Raw genomic sequence first — 26,117 nt, forward strand, 5'->3', positions numbered from 1 at the left:
TTGCTTCCACATTGCAAGGAAAGGCTTCTTTGCAAAAATTATTCATACATAACTTTTTACTTTCTGTACGAGTCCCTTGTTATCGGAAAGCTAACCATTTTCCTCACCTCGCTCAACCCCACTGCAGAGTCTCATCATCGTCATTACCGTCATATGCCCAACCGAAAGGGGTTGAATAATTCTGCTACTGTTCCGAATTCCTGAAACACGAAACTGTATAATACAGACAACGCTTCAACAGCGTGTTCCAACAACTTTATTTTTATTAGCCCATTCGAATCATTAATATTCTCGTCTCTATTTAGTCCGTCCCATTGCGTAGCTTCAGCCAGAACTGCTGCAGGTTGGAGTGAAATTTAAATATGGTTAGAAATTATAACTTAATGTTAGAAGGTAAAGAAGTCATATCTATATCAGGAAAAAACCCAAGCTCTATGCGAACGTAAGCTAAAGGTTTGCTACGTCGAGGATAACAGCTATCATAAGCCACTAGGATGGCGAATCCTTTGGCTCAACGACGACTCTTCCACCCAATGGATAGTGGCGAATGGAATGAGGCAAGTTATAATGCGAGCGGAGAAATTGTTTCCGACCTACCCATGGATGGATTGGACTTTCGAAGGGTAAACGGTCGGAAATATTACTAAATTAGCAAAGGCGTCAGATACCGCACCGATAGTGGTGATGATTTGAATTTTACCGACAAACAGCAAAGGGGGTTCGCTGCTTCGGAAAAGTCTTTCCCTCTACGATAGATCAAAATCCATGGAGTGGGTAGCGTTGAGCAGGAATTATCGGATAATGGTAATAGTGGTTGCAATAGTTCTCAACAAACAAGAAATTATGATATAGTTTCACCCAACTGGTAAAGTGCACTTGTGAAGTTTCATATAAGACATTGTTGTTTGGCTTCACCAAACTTCACAGTTTTAGCATTGAAAATTCTTACTCGATTATATGGGACTGATAGTGAGGCTAAGTAAAAATCGAAATCAATCCATGTCATGAAAGTGTTGTATAGCGTTGACGAATATAAGGTTGTAGATTTTTGGCGGATTTGCATTATTCAATTCGAAATATTTGTGGTTGTAAATTGTTAGCAAATTTATTTTCAAATTTAAATAGGACGCAATTGAAAAATGGACTAAACAAACAGTCACATTTTCAACATCAGAATAATGACACTACTAGGAACAAAAAAGAGATGGTGAGCATCGATGACAAGGAAACGAAAAGGATCAAACTTGCGGATCCTTCATTTGTAGGTCCAGATTTCCATTTGCAATTGCAATTCATACAGCTACGACAGCGGAGATTAAGCCGATCGCGTAGCATTATACTGGTCATGTCAAATTCAACAATATTTAGTAGTTACATTCTTATTAAATCGCTCCAAAGTAATACAACGTATCGTAGATCGACTCTTGCACAATGTTTACAATTGTCCGTTGAGATTCAAAATGCATGATATCAAGGGAAAGATAGACCCAAAGCTAGAATTACACAATAAAACAGTCAGTATGAGTCGTTAATTTCCAAACTAACCCGCAGAAATGTGTGGAAAATTTCGTACTTTCTATAAGACCTATACGGATTTACAATGCTTTTGCCTTAGTCCGTTAAACGCTTTGGAAGTATGTGTAGTTTGTACGAATAAGATAAGTGTGGTTTGGATCTCAAAATTTCGATTTTGTAATGGACATTCTATGCATTGCATTTCATACAAATCGCTATTAGTAGTCCGTCTTTTTCGAATTGTTGACGACATGCAAGATCTAAAGTCACATTTTGAAATCAAAATTAAGCACGAAAATTCTAGTTCTTAAGGACCAATTTCCGTTTAAAAATACTGATAGAATTATAATTCTATTGCCATAAAAATAACTAAAAAACCTGATAAATGTTCCTAACCTCAAGGTGTCCGTCTTAGTTCAACTAGAAAGAATTTGGTTTCTCAAAAATATTTCAATTTAAGTAACTTAATCAACGTATTTTTTAGAATGCAAATCTTCATTCACGGGTCTTGAAAAAGACCAAATGTGAAAATATTCTAAGGATCAACATTGTAAAAAATCCTAAAGAATTTAACTAAACCTAAACCTAGGTCTTCGCAGTCCATAACTTTTAACGGGGTAGAAGAGCAATCTGAGCAAATAGTAGCTGAACAATTGACCAGCTATTTCGATAACAATGTGCAACTGATCAATCAAAGTATCGACCTGGTCAGTGAACCTGTGGAAATAACGCAGCCAATTAATATTAACTGCAGATTTAATAGTTTTCAGCCAACTAATTTGAACAGTTGAAGGGTATTTGTTTTTCTTTTGGAAAATAGGCTGGTATCGATAATGTCAATGCAAAAGTTCCCGAAGTTTCTACATTGGAGAATATTTCATAACTTGTTGGTAAGGGCCAGCGGGTGAGTTTTATTTATTCAATTCGTTTATTTGATAAGGCACGTTTGTGTTAGCCTAAAGGTACCAATATTTTTGTTTAACATTTTAAATTTCTTAGAACTAGGGGATTACACATTTGGTCGGTGTTAAGTCAGACCGGACAAAGTCGCAAAAATTCAAAAAATTAGATAATGACAATACTGAATAAAGAATTTCTTCAGCTACATTCAACTTTTGCCAGATTTGAAATATGTAACCATAAACAAGAATTATGGCAAGAAATAATTTCCAATTATAACGTAAAGGATGCTGCAATTCAAACTTTAAACCCGTTTTTCTCGAAATCAATATTTTGTCACTTAGTCCGGTCTGACCTAACACTGACTATTTAATTATTATTTTTTTATATAATGAAACTAAAGAAATTTTACAGCTATCTAACAAGAAGGGATAAAATAATATTCGTAAGGGGTCATTTAGTGGGGTTTGTATAGTAATTCATTTCACGATTTTTAGCTAGGAGATTATTGGAGTAATTAATTATTAACTAAGCGGAACATTTCACAACCATAGTAAAACTAGGAATAACTAGAGGGAGTGATTCAATTTTATTAAGATTTGGGAGAGTTAATAAGGGCTATTTTTATGAGTAGAAGTACTGTTGGGCATTTCTAAACTAGATTTTATATTGAACAACTAAAACTAGAAAAGACACGTTTTGAGAAGATATTCAGGTGGGAGGGAGGTGATGAGTTCCTACATCTGGATAGCAGAGATAGGGGAGAGAGGGTGGACAAAGCTTATAGGGGGGAGAAAGATATTAACTTTCAGTTTTCGGCATCGGGGCATCAACGGTAAGGATTACAGACTCCGACGGTCTTCGTCAGGAAGTATCATGTGTTGGGATGCCGGGCAGTTTTCCTCAAGCAGTCAAGGGTTCCTCCAGACAGTACCGTCTTTACGCATGGGCACACTAGGCCAAGGCCGGGGGCCCCCCAACATAGGATGCAAGAAAATAATTCTAAAGGCTATATTCCAAAAAATAGCCGAACCCAATTGCACACTTTTCCATGTGATCAAAGAGCAGGTAATCAAGCGGAATTATGGTAGTGGTAGGAAACGAGGCACTGCATGACCAGGATGGCATTGAACAAATTTACACGTCAATTAAACATTCCGATTCAAACTTATTTTGAGCAAAATCAATTAAATGTTTTATATAACGCGTATACAAAGCTCGAAAGGCACCAAGCAGGAGTGGCAACCAGAACACGGACACAAGAAGCTTTCGCTACAAAATCCTTGGTTGGCAAGCGATTCGCGGATGTGTCAAATATTAAGTTCTTCACAACGTCTGGGGCCGTTAACGGTAAAATATGTATATGGAAGGCTCCAACAGTGTCTTCTGGACTTCTTGAGGTCCGGCACAGATACAGTAATGTTATTTTTCTACTAATCTTCGCCATACGAAAAAGTTTGCCGCAAAAAAGTTAAAAAATTCCTCCATGAAAGTGTGATTGAAATAGTCTTCACAAATCAATCCGATCTTTACCCTAAACCTGATCATAGGCAACTGTGCGTACTTTTCAAGATATCTGAAGAACCTCGCGTATTTGGTGACCCATGTTGTGTGTACAATTTTGTTACGATTAGTTCCAATACTTTTTCAACAAAAATTGTGCTGCAGAAATATAATAATTTTAAATTTGAAATTCAGTTTTGCTTGGCTAAATTCTAAATCTCAGTTTACGGTAAAATGATAAACGTAGAAGCATATTTCGCGTAACTTGGCTATTTTTGGTAAATTTAAGACTAAGAGAAACGAAAGCAATGAAATTGATAAACTAGGTATTCTAGAGCGAATCAGGTATAAACTTAGAACGGAAAACTAGGACTATGCGGTAAAACATGATGATGAGTTATGTTCTACCATACACCATGCGGTAGACTTGGGTGGAATGCCTAACTACTACCAGCAGAAGACAAAGGATTCTTCACATTTCCTTTCGATCATGTCCAAATGAGTCTGTCTAGTCTTAGTTTCCGTTCTAAGTTTATAACTGATTCGCTTTAGAATACCTATCCGTCTTTCAATTTCATTGCTTTCATTTCTCTTAGTCTTGAATTTGCCGAAAATAGCCAACAAAATCGGTACAGTAGAACCTTGCGACAATTAAATCATAGTAACAAGAATCAGAATCAGGAATCGGAATATATTAGCTCGAATGGAACATTCCCCGTATGTAGTCGGGGATTTGTACCTCAAGGTACCGTACACCCGATGTGTTTTTTTCTGTTTTACATGATTGGCATTGAAATGAATTGTACCACTCGTATTTATAGAGTCGAGTAATTTCCATGTTTCGTTTTGATTGCATTTTAAAATTTGTTTATGTATTGAACATTTGTACTTTCAAATGGTAAAAATGCTAATTATAGTTATTATTCAAATTTATTTTCCGTCGGTCTCTTTCTGCACTGAGTGCCTATCCACCAGAGCGGCGACTCCTTCGTCTAAACCATAGACTTACAACTTAACCACCAGCGTCGTCTTCGAAATACAAATTTGTTAAAATGGATTATTTAAAATGTACATACATGTTCGCTTTCTTCGCCTCCCCTTACCGATCACAATAAACGAATGAACAAAACATCTGTCATATAACAAGAATCTACCCCACCAACAATTCGTACAAAAAGAGATAATATTTCAAAGAATCGTCAATTCTTGTCCTGCATAAAAATTAATGAAGCCCAAGGCGACTCACTTACTTAGGTTAAAAAAAAGACACTAAAGAAAGGTACTCAAAAAATGTGTTGATATTATAAAAACAGTCAAAACTATTATTTGTAAACTTTGGCAGCTACGTGTCAAGTTCGATACCAATCTTTGAACGAAATTTGATAATTATTGACATAAAATGGCTTCAGAGTTGAGAAAATCAGATTTTATATGGGAAACTACATGAAGTGTTCCTCAATATACTAGCAGGAGTGCAATTCGTTCAAAGTTACACGTTATGCAGTATGTACGAAGAAATGTTTACTAGTCTGGATAGGATTCAAATAACAGACGTTTAACCCGCCCTACTTCACCATTCCTGCTTCTTGACGGAGGCACTCTTCATCCTCAAACAACGTTTTAAAATTATGAAGATCAGATTACATTGTCCCGGGAAGAGCATAACGTAGTTTATAAGTCCATTACACTATTCGAACTTCCACCACCGCATATATTGCGTTAGGCCCTTTGCCACTATCGGTCAAAAGTCTTAATAACCTTTTAGAATCTGCTCAAAGCGTTTTCTCTTTTCCGACCGTACTTGGACATTACAGCGACATCTATAGTGATTGAAAGCTGACTTCGTGTTCTTACTCTATACATTTTGATTGCCACAGGCTAGCATGGAGCAGAAATGGCTCCGTGGTGCTGGGGTCATTTTTGATCTTCCTACCCTGCAGTAGTTTATACATGTTCTATTATAGGGGTCCCTTAGCTCAGTAGTGCCCAGGGGCCCCGAGTGGCGTTAAGACGCACCTGCCTTCAGACGATTTCGTAGTACGGGTCAGACGCGGATCGGTAACACATCGCGTTGTGCGTGTGATGTTAGTGCTGTAGGTCCCTTGTTTTTTGGCTCAGTCGACAGAGATGTTTCGTTTCAGCTTGAAGTCGCATCAAACCATTATTTGTGTGCGGGAAAGAGGGCACTTCTGAGAATGGTGAGAAAAAAAGTAAGGACAGTTAAATTTGTATATTGACAGTTTTTAGGAAGCTGTATCCGAGAGACACATAGAGGAGATTACGGCTTTTCAGTACATCTCGAACCGGGACATTGGGTGATCTTTCTCGGGCCCAATGGGAATCCAATATTTGAGATCTGGCAGAACAGTACTCGGCGCATGCACAGAAATCGATATCGTGAAAACCGTTGCCACAAGCGCACATACCGCTATTTACGAGCCCAATACATCGAAGATGGGCGTCTAGCGTGTAGTGATTGGTCATGAGCCGAGACATCATACAAATAAAATTCACAACCCACATCCATTCCTCTGAACCAAGGTTTCGTTGATACCTGCAAGATACTAGAATGTAGCCACCGTCCTAGCTCTCCATTGCTCAAAGATGTCTGCCAGCTTTCTGGCGTCCTCTGACGAGAGATATTGAAAAATTCATAGAAGCAGATCAGTCTTTCGTAGATTTGCAGGCTTTACCTGGTGACATCTACGAAACAATGCCTGGGATGGAGCAATGTAAGGGAATCCAAACTAAGGTAAGGAGCTCCCATATTTTTCCCAGCAAATAGGCTGTCCGAAACAATAGAGTAATGATCGGTGGGCAGAGCATCAATAATCCCAAGGGTATACTGACTAGCAGCGAGTTTTGCGACGTATATTGAAGCAGGATCATTGAGTTTTAAAGAGCAGGTGAGATATTGATTGAATATACCGAAGCCAATGGAGCCGTTGAGACTTGACTCGTCAGTGTAAAACATCTTGTTGCAGTTGACTTCTCGAAATTTACAATGAAAGATGTTTGGGATCACTTGTGGACGTATGTGAACCGGGATTCCACGAAACTCATCTTCCATGGAAGTATCGAAGAGTACAGTAGAATCCTGCTGGTGCAGTTCCTCAAAAAAAATGTCATAGGAAACTGAAACAAAAGCCCCCTGAATGAGTAAGGAAACTGATGTCATTTGAACTTTGTTGGCATAGGCCGTTGGAATTCTTGTTGAGAGCAACGCAATGGAATCGTTCGTCCCTTTGCCTTTGCGAAAGTCAGCTAGTGTATCTGGCAGTAAACCATTTGCTTCGACCCAATTTTCGAGACGGGATAGGATCATTTTCTCGAAAAACTTCCGGATAGAAGACAGCATTGCGATCGGTCGATACCAATTGTGATCGGAAGCTGGTTTTTTCTGGTTTTTGGATAGCGATGACCTTCACTTGCCTCCAATCTTGAGGGACATTGTCACCCTCAAGAAACTTATTAAATAAATTCAACAAGCGACGACAGATTCTTCAACAAGTTGAATTTGGCTCTATCTGGCCCTGGGGCTTTATTGTTACATGATATGAAACCAAATTTGAGCTCCACCATCGAGAAAGGAGTTTCGTTTGCGCTATCGTAAGGGAACGCAGCACAGTAGATCTTCTGTTCCTGGTGGAATCCGGCAAACCTTTTTGGCCAATTCGAATATTCAACGGTTTGAATGTTCCTCGCTCTCGTTAGTACTGTTTCGATTTTGCATACCCCAGGCCGTGCCCCAAAGATTGCTCATAGATGTTTCTTTCGTTAGTCCGCCAACGAACCGGCGCCAGTAACTCCGTTCCTCAGCTTTCATCAAACTCTTCATTTGCGTGTCTAACGTCGCGCACTGTCGATAACTAGCAGGTAACTCATTGTCGCTGTAGATTTTATACGCGGCAACTTTCTCTGCGTATACGTCTGAGCACTCCTTGTCCCACGCCCGGTACTCGGTTAGTTTGAGATTGGATCATGTCATGTCGAACAAAAACTAGTAATCTTCCTCCGGAGGAAGCCTACCTAGTACCTGTATCGAGTTTATAGTTTCGGATATCGCTGCAACATAGCTCTTCGCTACCGTGGGAATCGGGGATTACCTTCCACGCGCAATTTATCTGTAGCGAAGTCGAGCAGAGGGATAAAACTAATGCGCTGGGGGGAGAAGGAATCCGTGCCATTTCCCCGATTTAGAATTATCATATTGAAGTTGTAGCAAATATTGCAAATTAAAGGAGAATGGCTATAATCATAGAGGTAACCCCATGCCGTAGTGAGAGTTAAAAACCTCTAATAAGGGAACCGGGGCAAGTCCGACACCTTATACGCAAATAATTTTTCTAAAATAGCTCCAATAATTGTATATTCTGTGCATAATCCTTGTTTAGATGGTTCTTAACAAGATATAATTTTTTCAGCGTTTCAAAAAAGTGGATTCATTAAAAATTATTGGTTGCCAAAAAATGAAGAAAAATAACATTTTAAAAACGCTGCAGGTAAGACCGACACCCCGAAGTGGTAAACCGAGCAAAGTCCAACATCAATATTACAGCAAATAGACAACATATTTTGATATCAAGCATCAAATTTAAAACTTATTTTGATTTAAATTTTAGCAGATATTACATCATATTTTGATCTCATTTTTATGTGCTTACATTTTTAGAAAAAAATGTTTGTTTCTATTTCTTTGACAAACATCAAATTGATTCCTGATTTTGTTATCAATGAAATATTTCACCATCTCAATAAGTTTTCAATTTGTTTTCACTGATAGCATAAATAGTTTTCTGTTTGATATCATAGTTCAATTTTTGTGTTTTCAATTTGTTATCCGACTCTGGTCGGGGAGCGACACCCTTGTTAGCTTCTTTTTGTTCAATTTTTTTCATTGAATATGTACTGTGTATGTGTGATAAAGTGTAATTGTGTGTATATGAGTATGTGTAATGCAAATTCATGCTTTCTGGAATTTCATCGCGGAGCAAGAGGAAGAGCCTACGAACGTGTGGTGTGAAGAAATAATGTTCAACACTTGGTTTGTATTATGGTAAAGATTTTCCCCCTTAATCTTTTCAAGCTTTTTATCACTTGCTAAGCCATTCTAAGGAGTAAAATCCGTTCTGCAAGAAGAATATATCTCCTGTTATTAAGATTCATTCACTTAGAAGTAACATACGCTTTGTAGTAAGCTATCCGGTTCGTGTCATGATATTTCGGAACTCTGTTGATCAACAATCCAGCAGGCGATGGAAATTGTTCTTCAATATCATTTTAGAATCTCGTATTAGATTATCCTTTTTCCTTTCGTTTTATAATAAAACTATGAATCGTGCTCAATTTGATTTTTAATTTGTTGGTCGGCGTGAGACAATACTGATAAGGAATTAATGCAAATACCAAAGTTTCCGTGTATTTCAAATATTAACATGATGTTATAGTAGTGTAAAAAACACCCAGTCATTCGCATTGAATCAAAAATGAACTACTCCATCTAAACAGCGTGTCGATCTAACCCCTCCAAAAACTGTCGGTCTTACCCCAACAGTGCACATTTTTGTTAAATGCCAAATAAACAGTGTTGGAATTCTCAAACTTATCCTCAACGCAGATAAATAATTATATGGAGAGTAGATTGGACTGTGCGGCAAAAATACTGGTGATTTTCAAAGCTTTTGTGCTGTTAAAACCTCAAAATATTTCAACTAAAAATAACATCCAAGTGCGCATCAACTTTGCTTTCGCATGTTTTGTTTATTTTGTGACGTGGGATGAATGTTTATGGCATCTATGTCTCGAAATGCACAAAATAATCGTAATAATGATATCCTGTTATTATTGTATGATTTACACTTCTGGGAAAAGTCGTGGGGTGTCGGACTTACCCACGGTGTCGGACTTGCCCCCGGTCCCCCTACTAGTCGCGGTGCAGGCAGGGATTCTATGATATCATGTAGCCATCGGTGTCCAATCGCAGAGTTGGGGGAATGTTATTTGACAAGCGATAATTTCAATGCCTGGTATCGAGGGAAGGTTATTTCTCAAGATGAAATAGCAATTTTTGATCCCCAAAAGTACTCCTCCGTATGTGGTATCTCAATCCAAGCGAATAATATTAAAATCGTGGAAGCTTGTGTTAATATCGGAAGTTAACCAAGTTTCACATAAAGTGAATGCATCACATCTCAAACTGTTTATTGAAAATTTGAAAGAATCCATTTTTGGTATGATACTTTTACAATTCCACTGTAGAACATTGATCAAATCCGTTACCTCTTTCGCAGAGCCGTAGCGTGGTCTCCTGGCGCCCTTGGCGGAGTCTCAGTTTTGCGCCTCTTTGGTGTTTACTTTTACTTCCTTTTTTCAAAACTTAGTGTGTCCGGTTTGAAATTTCAGGAAGACTATAAATATTGGCACTCTACCGTATATCAAGTATACTGAGGAGACAACTTTAGAAACTGATTGGTGGATTGTTTATTACGGTATATATCATTAGATTTGAATTACCAGTCCAAGGGCCGTCACAGAATTTCGGTTATATTCCGAATTGCACCCACTCACAAGCAAATGGAACAAAGATGCTATGCTATGATCTATTGCTGATTAAAATTTTTACATATTTTTTATTCAAGTTTCTTATAAAATAGATTGCATCCTGCCATATATCGTATGAAGATTAGATTGCCTAGAAAAATGATGAATTTTTGAAAACTCAATCAGCCCACCCCTGAGTCGATTCCTAGTCCCACCAGGAGTACTTGCACCAAATTTGAAGCAAATCGGACAAGTCTAGCTACCGGACCAACGTGCCTGAAGTTTGCATGGGATTTTTCAACAATTTACATGGAGAAAACTCACTAGTTTCTATTTTCGCCACTAGGTGGCACTGTATGCATCATATTATCACTGTAAGTGAAAATAAGAAAGATAATTTAATTGTCTACAACTTTGTTGAAGACTGCTAGTAAATCCGGCTTCGCTAAAAGAAGTTATTAAACTTTCAACGAAGTGATGTGTGGGTCAGTTTTGCATGGGGCCTAGCAGTGCATGGTTGTGTATCAGTACTCGATTCACACGAACTAAACATTTTTGTGAAATAATGGTTAGATTTAGCTGAATAGTATGTTTATAAGAATTGTAGTAAATACTCCGAGCTATGTTTTTGTAAGAAAATTTTAGTTTCACCTGTGACCGCATAGAGGGCGCCACCACTTACTTTTCATAGAAGAGAGATAGAGTATCAAGATGTTCGGATGAAATACTGAAAAATGCCTGCTCTATAACTTTGTAGAAGACACCAAATTTCCATCTCTCTGTTGAAAAGTTAGTGTTGGCGCCCTCTATGCGGTAACAGGAGAAACTAAAATTTTCTAACCAAAGCATGACTCGTATTATTTACTATAATTCTTGTAAACATACCATTGAGCTAAAGCTAACCATTATTTCACAAAAATGTTTAGTTCGAGTGAATCGAGTACTGATACACAACCATGCACTGTTAGGCCCCATGCAAAACTGACTCAGACATCACTTCGTTAAAAGTTTAATAACTTCTTTTAACAAAGCCGGATTGACTAGCAGTCTTCGACAAAGTTGTAGACAATTAAATTATCTTTCTTATTTTCACTTACAGTGATAATACGATGCATACAGTGAATGAAGATAGATGACCGCGTTATTCCATTACTATCAAATTCCAGATTGTTCTTCAAATTCTTGAGTTTTCACTTTGCGTCTGGCTCTAGGGCCGTGCATAAATAAACTCTGCTGAATTGACCCAAATGATCCTAAAATGGATGTCGAACAAGATTCGTCGCTAAAAACTTTCCTTTTAAATCAAACACATTGAACCGGGTTCGACCATATCCGATCTTCTTTCGGATCAAAGATATTCCGCGAAGTATTCTAATATTCCGCAAGACTCAGTATTATCCAGCTGTGTCAGGTATCTCGAAAGTTCGTCTAGATAAGCTCAGAATTGTGATACTTTGTCTAAAACAAACAAATGACGTTACTTGCGACAATACTTTCTATTCTATTCTATTCAAACCCTTACACAGCCAGTATGGAAAAGCGTCCTGGAAAACACTGCAGTTATTCTGTAGTGTTTTTCTTGTCAATATTAACAATTGAAGTATATTTTCATATGTCGCAAATATTAAAACGGTCAGGCCTACTGTGCAGAGTTGGGATTGAAGATGTTTCAAAATTAGACGACAATTAAATTATTCATTTAATAAATAAGTTAATTAACGAATTGTTTTGTATCTTAAAGGAGGAAGAAACGAGGACAACCGTACCGACCGTTTCAGTTTAATGGGGATATAATAAAACGTTGGGAGTGACTTGGCTAAAAAGGTTAATGTCACTACTTTGGTCCTTTGGGATGGGACAAATGTATTTACACCTTGCCCTGGCTAATATGCCTTGGTTAAAGCGCCTTTATACGCTCTTAATTCGCGGCTGAGACATCCGTATGTTTTTCCGAAATATTCTGGCTGCTTCTGAAAACTGGAAAATCTGACCAGCGAAAACCGCATCTTCTCCTATTCTAAGGAAGGGAATCATGTCGGAGGTAGTGCGCATAATTCGTACAATGATGCACTATAATGCACACTACCTCTGACACGAGGGATTAGCACTAAAGAAGCGACGACTGCCGCTGGTCGGACCCTCCAGCCCTCAACTGCAACAATACTAACGAACGAACCAACGAATTTCAGAAAAAATCTTTTAGAAAATGGCAAATGAATCTGACTCACGTGTAATAAGATCATCCAGAATGCTGTCATCTGCACCTCTCGTGATGGCGGCCTTGACTGCAACACACAGAATACTCACGATTTTCTGGATTCCAGTTGTAGTTGATGTTGCATTCAATCGAGACCAGGTCCCTTATCGAGCCAGCCATCGCTTCAAACATATCTTTGAATGTTGAACACACCAGAGTGAACGGCTTTGTCGGGTTCAACGACATCTGCAGCCAGGAGGTCACCCGAATGAACCAGTTCTGGGTTTTTCAGTTTTGGGGGGATTTCCTGAGGTTGGGCCGCTTGCGGGTGGATACCTGTGGTCGTATCTTCTCTAACTCAGTCCGCTTGGGACGAACTTCTAAATGCAAAATTGTTCTCTTCATCAGCTGAATTATTGAATAGTAGCGAACGGAAAACTTTTTTTTTCAAGAACGTGTCAGGAGCCCAGCAATTAATTAGAATAGATTATTGTGTACAAAGTCGAGGAAAAGTCATCCTCCCCCAATCTCCAAAGCTCTGCAGTAATTCTACCAGATCTGTTGAAGTATTTCTTCCATGCTGAGTGAAATCCAGTTTCCCTTCCATAAAGCACGAACAGCAAGTAATCCATCTCCATGATGAGCTTGAGGACTCAATTTTTCGCTAAGGATTCAACTTCGGTTAAAAAATATTCGAGAATTGTGAAAGCAATAAAAAATTTCACGACCGGTTGAAGCAAGGCCTACTCTCTTTTTTTCGACGTTACTGGCGACAATACTTTCATGAAGAACTAACGCGTTTACATGCCCTCAAACAAAGTTGAGATCGATGGTGTAATGATCGATTTGACTTTGGCATGCGTGGATCTACTGAAGAACGGGATTGGCTGTTTCAATAACCCCTTGCTCCAGTGAGCGAAGATTTTGAGTGACAATCGTACCGTGCGAGACTGCTTTGCGTCTTCTTCGACAAGGATTGTATGCACGATCGGTTGTTTGTGCCGCGCGTCATGCATGCAATATTGCACTAATTACAAGCAACGGATCTTTGTAGCAATATTATTTTCTCTCTACTAGCAAAAGAAAGCTCTGCCACAAATCCAAAGCAAACAGAACATGGTCTTAGAAAATTGAGAAGAAACGAAGAGATTCCAACGCTTCCAGGAATACCAAAATGTGACATGTCAACCAGAGATTTAACTTAAATCTTTAGTGCAGGATTGGTTGGAAATCGGCAACTTTGTGATATAACGGAACTCCTCCCGGTATCGACTTCAATTTTCATGGTACGGCATGGTGTTATATTCTCTATGAAAATTGATCTAGCTTACTCTAAGATCTTTGCTATAGCTTTAAAAAGGTTGCCTGCTTTACTGCCCACGACCACATTTCCGTTCCCCTTATTCCTATGAAACTGAGAAAACGATATGAAAAAGTTTGCAATAATTTTCGCTATTTTGTTGAAATCTGTATTTGTCTTGTTCGTTGTTTACGCTGGACTAACAGAACCGTAGCGTATTCTTCTGGCGCCTTTGCACAGTGGTCGGAAACGCCAAAAAACTAGAGGCGAAACCATCAAATATATTCACAGGATGTCTTTGAAAGAATTGTTCGTATGAATATTCCCCACAATCTAGTAATAATTGAAATTAGACATGGCTTACTATGATCGAACTAAAAAAATTACCTTTTTATACTGATAAGGTAGAAAGTTGGTGTCTTCGACAAAGTTTGAGAAATGCTCATAGTGAAGAATTTTGTTGAAGAACTTGAGCTTGTAGGACTAAAGGTTATCGATTTATAGGGCGTTTTCTACGGCAACCCCCTTAAATCAAGTTTGCTTAATATAACATTATTCATTGGGACTTAACAAAACTACATCATATTGTGGAAGACTGTATGTAAAAATACTCATTTGGTTCAAAGTTATTAAAGATTTTTACATTTTGATCATAACCAAAAGATTAACAGATCAAGGAATGAATTGATCTGTTAATCTTTTGGTTGTGATGGAAGAGAGGTACCGCAACCAAACGACTTATAGCTCGCTCTTGTACTTGGAATGGATTTGTGACCCTGTGCCACAATCGGTCAGACATCACTACCATAAAATGTCATTATTTTTGCCTTTCTCAATAGAAAGGTATTGCAATTGCTCTGAAAACCGACTTTTTAACGGAGGCCCGGAGGGCCGAGTGACATATACCATTCGATTCAGTTCGTCGAGTTCGGCAAATGTCTGTGTGTGTGTATGTATGTGTGTGTGTATGTACGTGTGTGTGTATGTGCGTCTGTGTGTGTGTACGCGAACACAATCTCACTCACTTTTCTCAGAGATGGATGAACCGATTTCTACAAACTTAGTCCCAAATGAAAGGTGCAACGTTCCCATAGGCTGCTATTGAATTTCTAATGGATCCGACTTCCGGTTCCGGAATTACAGGGTGATGAGTACGATCACGCAGAAAACGTCGATTTTAAGAAATTCTGCAATGAATGTATAATGGTGAAATTTTTTCCAAAATGTGACCACAACTGCTTCGATTTGTAGTACTAGGTCATTAACAGCCATTCAAAGTCTCTTTGGTCACATTGGCCACCATCATCGGTTCCGGAAGCCCCGGCGGAAGTATCCAAATTCAGACTAACAGTCACATCGGTTTCTCGGAGGTGGCTAGACCGAATCAACCAAACTTAGTCTCAATTGAAAGATGTTGCGTCCCCGTAAATGGCTATTAAATTTTATCCCCAACCGACTTCCGGTTCCGGAGTTACGGGTTGTGGCGTGCGATCACATAGCAAATTGTGATTCAAACCGATACCCCGATGGAAGCAAAAAAGGTAAAAATTTCGCTAAAATGTCTCTCAAATAACTTAACTTTGCAGTTCTAGGTCACCGACGGCCAAACAAACTTTCGTTGACTACATTGACCACCATAGACGGTTCCGGAAGTGCCCGGGAAAAGCGGCCATCTTTCATAACTAGCAAACTCATATCAGTTTCTCGGAAATGGTTGGGCCGATTTTCACAAACTTAGTCCCAAATGATAGCTATATTATCCCCACAGATGTCTGTAAAATTTCGCACGGACCGCTTGTATGGTTTCGGAAATATAGACTGAACGGTCCGGTCACACATGAAATTCCCATATAAGCCGGAACTCAAAATTTTTTTCGAAGGGGGGACCCCATGAAATTTCAGAAATCGAATTCGTATTTTTGATGCCAAACATCTTTAAAATGCATGAAACGTCGAGATTTTATGTTATCACGAAATTTTTTTTTTTAAATCGACTTTTTGGGACTTTGCCGATTTCGCACCTTTTTTCAGTTCAATATTACCGTGGCTGTTTTTTCTTTTTCAAAATTTTAGAACTCGAATGATGATTTATTTTCCTGTATATAGTTGTCATGTGATGTACAATAATAAAATGTAATATATGCATTTAAAAGCTTTTAATGAATATAAACAACGCACACATTCTCGTGATTCATGATTGAGAAAGGCACAATTGCACCGCTAGGTGGATTAAAATAGGTTTTTCTTAGAGGGATTCAGATAATCTCGCATCACATTACCTAAATATCTAAATAAAAAATCGAAAAAAATATTATTGAGTTTTGGTTAGGAATGTGTTCTAGTTATTCATCTGTACAGCAATATATATGACGCATGTACTATAAAAATAACTATATCCTAATGTTCGTGAAATAATCTGAAACTCACCAGAAACATAACAAAACGTGTGTAATGTGGACAATTTGCTTACTTGAAAAACCAATATACCTCTGGCCATTGGAGAAACTACTTCACATCGCTATATTACACAACGAGAAACAAAGGCTTGTTTCCAATACTAACGAAACAGAAAGCATTCTGCCAACACACCCTGAATTAAGCGGAGTTTGGCAAAAATATAAGAAATGCAAAAATTGCACTAATACATAAAATATTAGCATACTTCAATAGTCTTTGTTACTATGTGGTATTCTTAAAGGAAATATGGTCGATGTTAGGTCAGACTGGACTAGCCTAGAAAAAACGACTGCACTAAGCATGGGTGGCTGATGCATACAGTGGCTTATACTAAACATGGTACAGTTCACTGTACACCTGGCCATATCTTTACGATCGCCAAAGGGAAGGGAATGTTACTTGAACTTTTACTAGGAACCCACACAATCTTCTTAAGTATTCCGGATGGAAGAGTTTGTTTGTAGGGAAGGAAAATGGGAAGTGAATATGATATTTATTTATTGTGTTTTATTGATATATAATAATAATGGTATGGTATGAATTATATAATGGATTACAAAATAACAATAAACTCTCGACAAACATATGATTACGACCTAAAAGCCAACTGTCAAAATCCACTTTGAATGGAAATTCCGGACAAACCGTTACACGCCAATCACAGATGTTGGTAGTAAACGAACGAGAAAAGTTTTCTCTTTCATAAACTGTTGTGAACTGTGTTCGACTAGTAACGGTTTGTCTGGAATTTCCATTCAAAGTGGATTTTGACAGTTGGCTTTTAGGCCGTAATCATATGTTTGTCGAGAACTGTTCTGCCACATTCTCCGTGTATTCTGCTGGTAGTATTTCTACACATCTCGGACTTATATATCGAGTAAAATACGTAACGCTTTTTAGTCGTGTGCTATATGAGTATGCTGTATTATTCGTCGGAGTCCTGGGAAAGGTATCGTAGAAGCGCGAACTTGCCTTGGAAAAGCGACAGACTTAAAGCTTCCGCGAGGAAATGACAGACATCGATAATTTGCACTTTCTTCTTTTTTCACCTTTGCGAAAACATGTTACTTCCACGAACAGACTTTTAAATGAGAACCACGTCTTAAATTTTCAGCAGCAGTATGTATATGAAATCCAGAAATTGTCACAAACTAAAAAATGGCGCCAGCGAAACTTTATTGCGTCCTAACGATCTGGCAAAAGTGAAATGTTGTTGAAGAAAACCTCGCTATCATTATCTCACTTCTTGATATTATGCTATTTACACCGCTCTAACAAAACACCTAATATCTTGGAGTCTATCGTTTCCAACATGCCAAAATTTAATTAAGAACCCAATTCAAAAATATTTTGAAGCTATAGAGCAACGCATAGCAACGTGAAACAGGTACATGAGCGGAGCGCGGACGAATGCAATTAGAGGAAATGCGTTTTCACCACATTTTGGATTAACGGATTAAGTTATTGACTGATCGGAACAAATCAAGTTTTGTTCTCCTAAAAATTGTATTCTCTTCTACATGAATAAAATTTTTTTGTTAAAAACCAATGTCGATAATCCTTCCAGAGCAAATTCTTGCGGACTTTTGAGAAAATTCCAAAAATATTGATACCTTTTTTGGTAGGGTTATGTTAAAATTCACAAATAGTATTTGTGTACTATAGTACTAGATTCCCAGATACCAAATGAACTCTCCCGTTATATTTTCACAAATTTTAAAAATGGGCGATTTTCTCAATACCAAATATCCAGAAGTGTCTAAATCGGTTATAAGTTATAATAATTATGAGCTTCTCGATAAGCGGGCTATTAAAGGCTTTCGGGACGGAAAATATAGTTAGAAATTACAGTGTTCCAAGCTTTAAAATAATCTTTTCTAATCTTTCTTAACATTGAAAAAATTTCGCTTAGTTCGGTCTGACATCGGCCCTAAGGGAAATTAGATCGCACTAAAGTTAGGCATGTTCGTCACGTGTACCTATAAACCGTTGACGTAGCATGTAAATTCCAATTCACAGATGCATGAATTGTAACGGTCCCAACCCGTCGTTACAATTATGTATTTTATCTTAAAAAATCTTCAAAACTTACCTCCTGCGGATTAAAATACTCATCGTCTCTATGATGAGCCATTTCCTGAATTAACGGATTGACCTCCAACTCCCAACCGTCGTGAACGCCCGGTATGTCCATCATTGAAGTCACGCACTGTGCCCAGGTATATCAGCAATCACTTTTCTTTCAACGCTCTCAAATTTTTACCACCGTGCCGTCAGAATGTTATTTACTTGCGACATTTCCCTGCATCAGCCATGTTCGGTGTCAATCAAACCGCACTTTCATAACAGAACCACTGCCAACAAATATGTCGAACGATCTCCCAAACGATATATCGCCAAAATAGTTTGTTTACACTAGTTTCATAAACATCGTCACGCACTCTCTTTTGAAACGCAAACGCGTAGCGCACTGAATCCCGCCAGTGATTGTTATTCAAACGCACAAAAAACTACAAAGTGTGTTGAGGTACAGACCCGACACGGACTGGCAGTTCGTAGTTCAAATCATTCCGCGCTTATAGTCTATGTGGCCGACTGTAAGGGCAAACTTGTCAACTGTCATCTCTCATCGCTGCCGTCGCCGCCAAATCAACCCACCCGTTTGCCTAGTTCTGTTATCAAGGTTCCGCCGATGACGAAATGATGTAGATAAAACATACCTTCCCTGCACTGTCACGCACTGCACCACCGAACCAACCAACGAGCTGAAGCAGGCGGGAAAAGATGAAAAACGGAGCGCGAAACTTGTTTTCGATTCGGGTTTTCCACCACTCGTCTACTACGATTGATTTTGTCCCGGCTTTTGTCGGCTTTCCTTTGCTGCTCTACTGTCTGATTGATCTTCTTTTATTTCTTTTATTTTTCGCCATCGATTCCCACTTTTTTATCAATTCAATTAATTATCTCCCATGATTTTCTGACTTTATCGCAATGCCTATTCTGGTTTTCGTCTATTTTTCTGAGATAAGAATTTAATCACTATTGAAAGGTTTCAAATGAAAAGAAAAAGAAAAAGAAAACAACAACATGCTCGAAACAATGATCAATTATCCGTTAAATTTCGAAGTGATCTCGGTCACTTTATGTAAAACACCAACAGCTAAATCACAAACACTTATGTGTAAAGAAAAATCCGTTGCACCTGAAGATGGTTGTGTCGATGTGTGTAAAAATGCACACCTTCAGTACATAGCGGAATCGAGCGCAGGAAAAAACATGTTTCTCCTATTTCTTTTTTACTTATTATTAATAGATCCTGTCGATCTAAATCACTAACTGAGCATATAATTATCGTATAAGCTATTTATGTTTGACTTGGTGGATATGCAATCAAGCACTGAAAGTTAGAACCGTGTGTGACTCATGGCCCCAACTGTTCCACTCGGATGTTTCGGCTATGTTTGCTTGGTGCCGGATGCCTTGCTTCAGAGGATCCATGTGCGCGGCTGCGGCGATGCGACTCTGGATCTCGTAAAGCAACGCCGGCTATGTTCTTCTCTTCCCATGCAACACACGGCTGGCTCCAAGGCAGACAAACACCGAGTCGGGAATCGGAATACATAAACATGCGCTCGCTCGGTACATAGATACCGAAACGAAGGCACTCTCTTATGCTCTCACACAGAGCACATGGCTTGCTGTGGTCGCCCGATCGGATGATGGCTGGATTGTGGAAAACGTCCGTAGGTGAGCGACGTGCACAATTTATGTAGGTACATGGTGGAAAACAGCAACTCCAGTTCACTCGTATGTAAAGGCTCCACGTATGATGTAGCCCACTAACCGTACAAGTCGGGGCGGCCGACCAATGGATATGATGGTCAAGGAGATACTGGCGTAGAAATATTTTGATGCAGTCTGAACATTTGGAAACTATAGAGTTTGTACTTGAAAACAACCTGATTGATGAATGAGGCAATCATGAATTAGAAAATTTTCTCAGATTTAGTCTAAGCACAACGCAATAACTCAACGTAGAAAGTCAAAGTCGCTCGGAATGATTTTAATAAATATAATCTATCCTAAGACATAAAGTAAAAAGTAATCAAAGAGAAATCACTGAGAAATGCAAAAACAGCAAAAAAAACTTTATGATTAACTTTTTAAGATACCCATTTCCAAAACATGTGCGTGCACCATCCTTTTAATACATGCAAACGCCAACAACGGCAAGGGGAAACCGCAGCATCGCTCTGCAGGTTATAACCAATATATTGCTTCCTTCTAGTTGGCCTACAAAAGCCTACATATGCACATAGAAATATAACAATTTTACTTCCCAAATGTAGGGAGATGAGTGGAAGGTAGGTACTTCCAAAAATGGAAGCTCAGTATTCCTGGAAAGTTGCAACCAATTAGTTTAAACGAGAGTTAATTATTGCGAGGTTTCTGAACGTTTGTTTCCAAAAATTATCCGGAAGGAAAACCGAGAAACAGCTCATTACAATGTGGCGTATGTTCGGTTTCGGCTTACAAGGATTCCTCAAGCATAATATTTTGATGTGGAATCACTGGTATCAAAAAGCAGCTGCTAGAACTCCAATGAGCTATAGAAGGACAATGCAGTGAAATTGGATCAGCATGGACAGACCAGCTGCCGTTGATAGATGCTAGATCCTTACACGTGATTTAACGGGATGTATCTATTTTAGCCCGTCTTCAAGTAAACAAGTTTCGAATATGACAACCACGTTGAATTATTGTCTAATACAAAGTCAGGCGCCATAGCGTACTTGGTAAATCGATTGCTTGTACGCAGCTCACCTGAGTTCGATTCCCAATACCACAAATATGATTATAGATTATTCTAACCCGAAAAAGAGGCGAATGAGCTAATTAAACATCAATATTTAAAAAAAACTATGTTTTAAAATATGTAAATTTTATTTCTTTATGTAAGACCCAGAAGACTACATTCATGATTCTGAGAACTAACTATCAGCGACGGGAGAAAAACGATTAAAAGGGGTGGTCTGCCTCAGGTGGCATGGTAGTATATGTATTTGGTGATTTTAAGGTAAGAAATGAATAGTAAGAGCGGGATGAGTCTAGAGTGAAAAATATCCGATTTTCTTCTTCTTTTTTATAAATTCTTTGAGAAAATAGGGGGTTTTCACTTGTTTTAGGTTGAAGTGATGTAAATAGCGCAGAAAATTGTTCTCTAGGATATACGGAGGAAAAATGTAGGCCAAAGCTATATTTTTCTCTTGAAGCTAAGCAAGTTATGGGTAAAACTCAACTATTTAAATTATTTTACAGAAAGGCACGTTATTTCAAATAATTTTGGACCTGCCTAATTTACAAAAGTAGCTCAATATAACTTTGTCTAAAACTTTTTCCGAAAATTCTCATACCCATATTTTTGATGTCTCGCAGCTTTCCTCATTGTAGTCTGCTGTTTCAAATCCGAGTACTACTGGTTTTATGGCAATTAATAATATAGTGCATGTACAGCTCAAAAGTATATGAAAGTAGTCAATGCAATGATAAAAATTATTATAATGAAACATGATTTAACATGACTGAAATTGGTAACTCGTTTTCGATCACGCGAGTGGCCGTTCCTAAATCCTCATACGTCATTGAACAGTCACTATTACACTCTGGTAAGATCATGCGTATTCTCCACGCACATTTAATGCACTGTAGATTAGTTTTCTAGTTGGCCAAATAAATACTAATCAAAAAAGAAATTTGTTTGCCTAGTCCAATGAAACGTCAGCTTGATTGCCCGGCGAATACGTGTTCCCTTTCAATGCTATCGAATCAATGAACATTTAAAATTACATACAACAAAATATGTGCAATTTTGAAAAACAAAAGATAAAGTCTACTACTCGTAATAAAAAGACTGAAAATGGAACTGTTGCAAAACCAAGGTGGCCAATTTTTAAAAATAGCACAGTCACCTTCTAAAAATAGGTGATTATGGACGTAGACGAAAATAGCCTTCCTTAGAGCATGATGGTATTTGATTTTTCAAACTTAAAAAATATGTATTGCCGAAGAAATTCACTTTAAATGTAAATCTAAAAAATGCATATTGGACAGCACTGCCTATTAAAACTAGTATTTTTATAGATTTCTTCAATACAGGCCGGATTCGATTATCCGGGTATTTCAAAAAAAATTCACCCCGGATAACCGAATCATCCAGATTTTCGATAACTTTTTTTGTGTTATTTTATGAATTTAAGCTTCATTTGCGAAGAAATTGAAAATAAGACGATCAGGCTAAATTTTCCTATTATGGTAAATGTAGATGTACCAATGTTGGTACTTTTTTAGAATTTCAAGGTGTGAATTGGATTTTCAGTTTCTTTTCATTTATTATTTATATCGGTAACGAGTATGTATAAGTTGTTTGTAGCTATTTGTGCAAGAATTCCAAGAGAAACTTTTTAATAGGGTGTGTCTTCTGCAATACAGGTCAAATTCGATTACCCGGAGCTTCGATTTTCCGGGGTAAATGATTTACTCGTATAATATAAAAAAAAATAAAGTAAGCTGGGTGTCGGCTGTCTCTTGGCTCCAGGTTAATTTACGTGGTAGTGTCACCTATCACAGTTAACGTTTTTAAACCTTTATTCTAGAAGAGTGCGCATTGTGCCTCCTCAAAGAAATCCTTGCCCTTGACCTTGTAGCATCATTTAGTTGACCAATGTCGTACCAGATTGTCAGGTGATCACTACGCAATTAGTCTTCGCAAACTCTCCCACTCTGTTTTTCACCAGCGAATGACCACCAAAGGATTCTTAGATGATTAATTGTTATTGCTGCTATTCTACTGATAATATTTATAATTGTTAATGCTCAAATGAAACATATTAGTTCCAGTAATTAGCCTTACTTGTCGTTATAAACAAATAGTGTGTAAACTAAAAACTATAGTCGTTTAGAAACGTGGTTGTGGTTGCCATTGGAACTCTGAGCAGGATTATAGATATTTATCAGAATTTTACACCGGATTTCATTGAAAATGGATTGAATCAGCATCTTGAATAAATTATAATCTTCGCAGAATTCTATCTTGGGAAGGTTTCTGCCAGACCTCTAAGAAGCTTTTCTCTAGAATAATGCATCAAAATTCAGAGAAAAAAATCCGTAGAAATACGGATAAGGAGTCAATCGAAATTCTGTAATAGAAATGCTAAGAAAACTTCTATCAGGAGGTATCCAAACAGAATCCTGAGAAACATATCATCATTATACCAAAAGAGTGCCAGAAACCGACCGAGCAAAGTAGGTATAATGCGTCAAAAAGGCCCGATGTACCCGATGTGTGTATTACGAGAAAAATGTAATTTTAGTTTAAAACTAAAAAGTTGCATATTTGGCAAAACTGCCGTTAAAATTAGTATTTTTTCTAGATTCCTTGAACAATTCCTTAAAAAATCTCGCTGATTGATTCTAGTGCAAACAGTACCAGAAGTAGAATCCGAAGAAATTTTTTTTAACGATCTGTTAAAATTAAGAGTATTTCCATGGGCCGAGGGGGGGGGGGGTTCAAACGACACAATAATTTAGGTTATTATATTGGCGCTATATGAACAATTTCTGTGAAACTGTTTCCAATACGTGATGCTATTTTTGAGGCATGCTAAAATTTGAGAGGAGGTTAATCTTGGACCCCCCCCCCATTCCCCGAAAAGAAATTCTATTGACTACAATGATCGAATTATCACTACAATCATACATTCTAGTTGGAATTAGAATGTTTTTCTAGCTGAAATTAGAATTTTTCGGGTTCTTCCGATGGTCACAGGGATGGCCAAATCAATTCGAAAATCAGGAATCGTTCAAAAATGGCTAAGATGGTGCAGGTGGACTACAAAGTACCTCGAACACATCATAAGGTACCCATACAAAAAATTAACCTCCGCGAACTAAGTCTCACAACCTCACCGAGCTATGGTTTATAATTTAACAGATACAAACATGGAAGTTTGTTAATTATTACAAAAACACATTTCTTTACGACAATTATAATATTAATAGTTTTAATGTGTAGTACAAAAATGTGAACAACTACAATAACTATTTGTGTGAATTGTATTATAACCTCTTTTGTTTGTATACTTTATATCTGCGATGTTTATCAAATAAGCAGTAACCTACGGTAAATATAGCATAATGCATCTTGAATCTGCTTGCTAAGCCATACCCAATGTTTCGATTTCAGTAGTTTTCATCAGCTTAAAATGAAATTATTTTCTTGTGAGACATCATGCTTGACTAGGGGTTTGCTCAGGAACACAAATTGTGTCTCCGTTTTTTGGAGCTAGCGTCAATCCGGCGCTAGCTTAGTTCGGTCATTAAGTTAGTGTCGGATTCTGATGAGACGACGTCGAAACGCAAATTTCATAAATAATGCGGTGAATATGTTCAGCTCGGTTGCTGGGAATTCCTCAGATCTAATAGTATTTCAAAGTAAATGCCAATAAGTTTGAAATACAATTTCAAAAAAAATCATAGGGTTTCTTAGCATTTCCAAAGGATTTAATAGGAAGTAAATAACGTTTCTTAGTATGAATGAATAAAAATTGCGCAATTGTGACCTTTGGTGCATTAGAATAAGATTTAATGTTGCTGAAAATAATTGGCTGCTTGTTTCAACTTACCGCAGTACAGGAGTACAAAAATCAATACATTGAAGCTTTTTAATAGATTTATATTACATATTTTGACGTAACTTGCTAAAGAATAAACAGAAATAAGAAATTTAAAATTTAGCAATCATCGAATTATAGTTTTCTGCAGATTTATTGAATAAAAAAAACTGTTTCACCTCTCCTCAGTCTACCATTCTTATAAAAATCGTATTATTCGTATAACTTATATCAAATGTCACGATCCACCACAGTATCGCCTAGCTGGGCAAAACCTCAACATTTTATTATGAGTTTTTCATAATGTAACATTTTTCTCTGTTTGTAAACAGATTTAATAGAGCCTTCTCAAAATATTGAGTTTTAAGGACAAAAGATAGATTTTTTACAGAGCTCCAAAGGTGAAATTTTAACCTATGTTGTTCAAATGAAAACATCTTTTTACTTAAAATTCCGATTAGGGCCGAACTTGTTTCATTTGAAAGGTTATTCGCTGGACTTACACTTGCCATTCGATTTAGTCGATACAAGCATTTCTTCGCGCTCAGACATGAAGAATAAATAATAAATCGTGCATTATATTATAATCCCCTTTTTTATTATCGACTTATAGTGAGTCAATCTTTTTCCTTTCTTTATATTGTAACGACATATAATTAGCAAGGGACTGGAAGGTGAAGTATTTTTCAAATATTAAGAGCCATAGTACTCAAGGAAGAGCAAGGATTTGAAGTAAGAAAGTTTAGAAAAGCGTGGAGTAGGGTCAATGAACAAGCTTAGAGTTTCCCGGCTACCTAACTCTTTGTCTTCTGCAACGCAGGAGTCAGGATCTTTTGGCATTAAATGCGAATCACCTGAGTCTGCGGCATGTCCGGACAAGCGTAAAGTCAATTTAATGACTTATGCTGTCGGAACCGATTGATTCGCATTTAATGCCAAAAGATCCCTTTGGTTGATTCGCATTTAATGCCAAAAAATTCCCTTGCTAGTTATATATCGTTACAATTGAAAAAAAAATGACGAAAGATTATATTAT

The 26,117-nt window shown here is 37.7% G+C and overlaps 1 protein-coding gene across 1 annotated transcript in view; it reads right to left on the minus strand.

Moving 5' to 3' along the window:
- Positions 1-19,857, minus strand: part of LOC131693507 (homeobox protein araucan) — a 225,744-nt gene extending 205,887 nt beyond the window's left edge. Inside the window, exons 1-2 of the mRNA XM_058981374.1 lie at positions 19,615-19,857; positions 18,505-19,431 (exon numbers count right to left, since the gene is read on the minus strand). Coding sequence (XP_058837357.1) covers positions 18,505-18,609 — 105 coding nt within the window. The 5' untranslated portion in view covers positions 18,610-19,431; positions 19,615-19,857. The remainder of the gene's footprint in view (positions 1-18,504; positions 19,432-19,614) is intronic.
- Positions 19,858-26,117: the final 6,260 nt, after the last annotated feature.

Source organism: Topomyia yanbarensis, chromosome 3 (genome assembly GCF_030247195.1).
Source record: "Topomyia yanbarensis strain Yona2022 chromosome 3, ASM3024719v1, whole genome shotgun sequence".
Lineage (NCBI taxonomy): Eukaryota > Metazoa > Arthropoda > Insecta > Diptera > Culicidae > Topomyia > Topomyia yanbarensis.